The following is a 4,394-nucleotide window of genomic DNA, read 5'->3' on the forward strand; positions in this document are numbered from 1 at the left end:
GCCAAACGTTATGGTCCATGTAGTAGCGCCCACATAAATACCCATTGTTTAGTTAAAAACATAAAAAAGTACATTGTCTGAATAGTCAACAGCTCTAATAAGTTAAGACCAAGTTATAAGGACCAATCAGTTTACCCTGCATTACGATGAAGAAAAACAAACTATACATGTGAACCAGAGAGAGAGAGAGAGAGAGAGAAAGACAGAGACAGAGAGAGGCAGACAGACAGAGAGAAAGACATATCATAGGAACATACATGGACATTTGCATCACTAAAAATAATAACAAAAGGACACATTATATCAGAAATTTTAAAAATTGAACACAAAGGCATGTACCCTCCACCGCTACCCACACACCCACACACCCACCTGGGCTAGTGTTTCTTAACCATGGGGCGACCAATGGCAACAGCATTATGGCCAGCCCAGGTTGTGCCAAAGTTTAAGAGAAGGTCAGGTTAGCAGTCAGTTCACGGATTCGGTTCTCCCTACTCATCTTCTTGAGTTTCATTCTGCGGTTTTGGAACCAGATCTTGACCTGCCTGTCAGTAAGGTTTACGCTCTTACTGATCTCTAGGCGGCGCTCTCGGGTGAGGTACATATTGAACAAGAATTCTTTCTCTAATTCCAGTGTTTGGTGTTTAGTGTAAGGGCACCTCTTCTTTCTGCCACTCTTTGCCGTTAACCAATTGCTGGTTGGAGTATCAGACTTGGCTTCCTCTAGTGAAATCGAAGGGAGAAGGAAGAGGGGGGGGGGGGAGGAAGACAAGACAAAACAAAACAGAAAAGAAAGGACCTCAGTCTCTTATACTATAGCCTTGGCCATGAACCCATTTCCATTGTGTCTGACCGAAAGGATGGCTTGCCTTGTGGGGTATGAAACACTGCCAGCTAGGTGACTGCATTAATTCAGGAAGAAGTTGTGATTTTAAAAAAAACATTTTTTTTTTTCATATTAGCTTTCTTAAAATTCCAGCAACACACAATTTACTATGATAGGGACTGTTCAGTTATATTCTTGGTGGGCAAATAGAATATACACTAGAATATAAAATACTTTCTTTGGGCAAGTGTCATTAGGTACACAAGGAATTTGTCTGCGGTGCTGAAAACTCTCAGTGTACATGCAACAAAGTAACCATCATCATCATCAACAACAACAACAACATAGCAATAAGAGGGTAGTAAAGAAGATAATAATAATAATAATAATAATAATAATAATAATAATAATAATAATAATAATAATAATAATAATAATAATAATTAATAATAGTAGTACATGGGTAAATAGACATAGACAGTATTGTGAGAATTAGGTGTTCAGGAGAAAGATGGCATGAGAATATCTAGGCACTCTGGGAACAGACACATTTTGGTTCAACTATAACCTTTTCATGGGGACTGTTTCAATCCTGCCGCCTTGTCAACAATATGACCTTAATGGGTGTGGATCAGCCCACATCTTGTAAAACACTGATTCTAATCAAAAGATTGGACAGAAAGCCACAGTTAAAAACCCTCTGATTTCACTCATTGCGAAAGGGCCTCACCTATAACTCTCCTGCCATTGAACATTAAAGCAGGGATATTTTGAACTCTTGGTTAACCCCAAAGTTTGAACAATGAATATCAAACTGAGAAAATAGATAGATATATATATAGATATATATATATATAGATAGATAGATAGATAGATAGATAGATAGATAGATAGATAGATAGATAGATAGATAGACAGACAGACAGACAGACAGACAGATAGATAGATAGAGATATAGATAGAGATAGATATAGATATATAGATAGATAGATATAGATAGATATAGATATATAGATATATAGATATATATATAGATATATATATATAGATATATATATAGATATATAGATATAGATATATTCATTTTAAGTATTCTCTCCACTCCATCCTCACATTAGATGCAGAATTTATATCTGATTTGTGTGCAATGCCCGTTGTTATCCTTTATTTCAAATATACATAATAAGGTCAAATTCTCACCAGTGGCTGCAAAATTATTTGGGGGGGGGGTGTGTTTTCCTCCCTCCACCCTTCCAGAGATGAAATCTCCTGTAGCTCACCACCCATTCCTTTTAAAGAAGATTAAACTCCAAACTATAATCAACCATTGGAGATTTAAACTGAATCCAAATGCTGGATGGACACCCCGTCTAGTAAAAAAAAAAAAGAAGAAGATGAAGCTTGCTTCTAAAGCCTCCCTCTTTCAAACTTTTATCTGGTTCTGCGCCATCTCCTCTGAAAGAAGAATGCTCTTATTTTGAAGTGCCTGTACCCCAGTTAGATTCATGAAAGCCCACAGAGGAAAGGTTGAATCTGAGTGCGACTAGGGAAGAGGGCGGTGGGTAGGGGGGTGCTGAAGAGACTGTAATTTCACAATTCTTGGGATGTTCTGTTTGGACGCCCAGCCCAACGAAGGGGGCAAAAGCAAGTTCCAGAGCCAGGAAGAGAAGTCGGAACAACAGATTGCAGGGAGCCCTTAGCTGCTCCCGCTTTCCCTGGGCGTCTAACACCTGGAGTACCCAACCGAGGGGAAGAGGGCGAGCGGGCGAGCGAGGACAGGACGGGACGGCGGAAGGGAGGGAGGGAGGGAGGGAGGGAAAGAGGAGCGTCTTTTCTGCTGAGCAATGGTGGCAGCGGTTTTTTCCTCGCATTTACGGACGTTCCCAACTTGACAAACCATACCGACCTTTGCTCTCTTTCTCTTGGCTTTCTGGGCTGGAGGCGGCGGCGGCGGCTTCGGCCAGGCAGCTCCTCTCGTCCGGCAGCGCGGACTTAGACTCGGCACTTTCCACTTGGGAGGAGGCTTTGGCGGAGTTCTCCGGCTGGTGGTGCTGATGGCCGCCGCCGCCGCCTCCGCTGCTACCGTTGCCTGGGGCGGCGGCGGCGGCGCTGGGATTTTCATTCATTTTCTTTTCCATCGGAAGTTGCGAGGCGAGCTGCGGCTTGGAAGCGCCGCGCGGGTTTAGCTGCAGCAGGAGCGTGGAAGTGGCTTCAGGGCTGTTCTGGTACTCTTGGGCTTTCCCAGCGGCGTAGGTCTGGCTCAGTCTGAAATACCCTGGGACGGGGACCTCGGGGTTCTCCAGGGGACACGAGTCAGAGACTAACCTCTGGTAGGAAGGAACGTCGGAAGAGGAGGCCAACTTGGACCTCTTGTCCGAGTACATGCAGCAATTGCTTTCCTCCTTAATATTGGTCGCGAAGGAACAAGTGGGCACCTGCTGGCTAACAGGTTGCTCTATTCGGCACGGCCTGTTGGGATCGGTCCAATTGTCTACTGGAGGGATGTAGGGATGCGCGTTCATGCCCATATTTTGGTGGTTGGCTTCTCTTTTGGCCAGAGACGGTAGCAGTCCACAGGTTTGCATCCCGTACGTGCCAAGGTCTGTGCTGGGCGGCATGTACATGCTGGCGCTGTTGGAATAAAAGCTACTATCGCTCCTGCAGGCACTGATCAGGGAGTCGACTAGGAAGGTGTTGGCGGCAGGAGAGCTGTTGGGAAAGGACATTTTGGGGAGGAATTGGGAGAAGAGAGAGGGGGTCCTTTGTAGGCTGACATCTCCACGAAAACATTCCCGGCGTGTAATTGTGGATGCCTCCGCACGACCACATGACAGGCGAGCCAATGAGATTCGAAAACGGCCCGGGAGCCGCGACCTCCCCGCCGGTCACGTGCTCCCCGAGACACGCCGCGCTCCGGCCCAAAGGTGGACAACAGCGACACCTAGGATGCCCACGAGGAAATGCAGGCGCTCGGCCGGCCCGCCGCAGCCCCCGGACGCCTTTCTTCTCCTCTTCCTCTCTCTGTGTGTCTGTACCCCCCCCAACCGCCGTTTCGGGGATGTGTGTATTTGCAAAAGTCAATCCCGCTGCACTCCGCCGATTTAAAAGAAGGTCATGCAATAGGCTGTTCTAATTCCTCTCCCCCCACGTTCCTTTTTATTACCACAGAAGCGAGTCAGTTGAGCCTGAATTTAAAGCAGTTTCCCGTTGTTTTGTTCCAGAAATGTGGAACACCTACTTCAGTTATAAGACTGGATAAGCTACCCAGAGGGTAAAAAGAGGGTGAAAGCATGCAAAATGTAGAGCATTGGTCATCAGCATCCCAGCCTGTTTCTGTCTCCAACTGCATTAGGGTCCACTTCCATAAACTGGCCTCCACTGGACCCTCAGAAGAACCGGCCTTAGGCCATACACACTTTTGTTTTCCTCTCTTCAAAATTAAAAGTCTTCTTTTTTTGGGGGGGGGGGGAATCCCCAACCAGTAACATCTCTCTGACAAAAAGAAAGGCATGGAGGGTGAGTTGGCAACAGAGAATATCTGCTTGCGGGATGTTTGTTTCCCCAGAAA

At 45.8% G+C, this 4,394-nt stretch overlaps 1 protein-coding gene across 2 annotated transcripts; it reads right to left on the reverse strand.

Annotated features, from left to right (window-relative positions):
• Positions 1-445: 445 nt before the first annotated feature.
• Positions 446-3,567, reverse strand: HOXD10 (homeobox D10). 2 transcript variants are annotated; one of them, XM_026677742.2, is made up of 3 exons: positions 2,932-3,567; positions 2,733-2,862; positions 446-723 (listed from the first exon to the last, which is right to left on the reverse strand). In XM_026677742.2, exons 1-3 carry the CDS (start codon positions 3,550-3,552, stop codon positions 446-448), a joined length of 1,029 nt encoding a protein of 342 aa, XP_026533527.2. In that variant the 5' UTR covers positions 3,553-3,567. The 2 variants fall into 2 exon arrangements, with proteins under 2 accessions (XP_026533527.2, XP_087809585.1); XM_087953459.1 differs by having other exon boundaries at positions 2,733-3,567.
• Positions 3,568-4,394: the final 827 nt, after the last annotated feature.

This window comes from Notechis scutatus, chromosome 1 (assembly GCF_049901735.1).
Source record: "Notechis scutatus isolate UNSWTSFEM ecotype Mainland chromosome 1, rNotScu1.2, whole genome shotgun sequence".
Lineage (NCBI taxonomy): Eukaryota > Metazoa > Chordata > Lepidosauria > Squamata > Elapidae > Notechis > Notechis scutatus.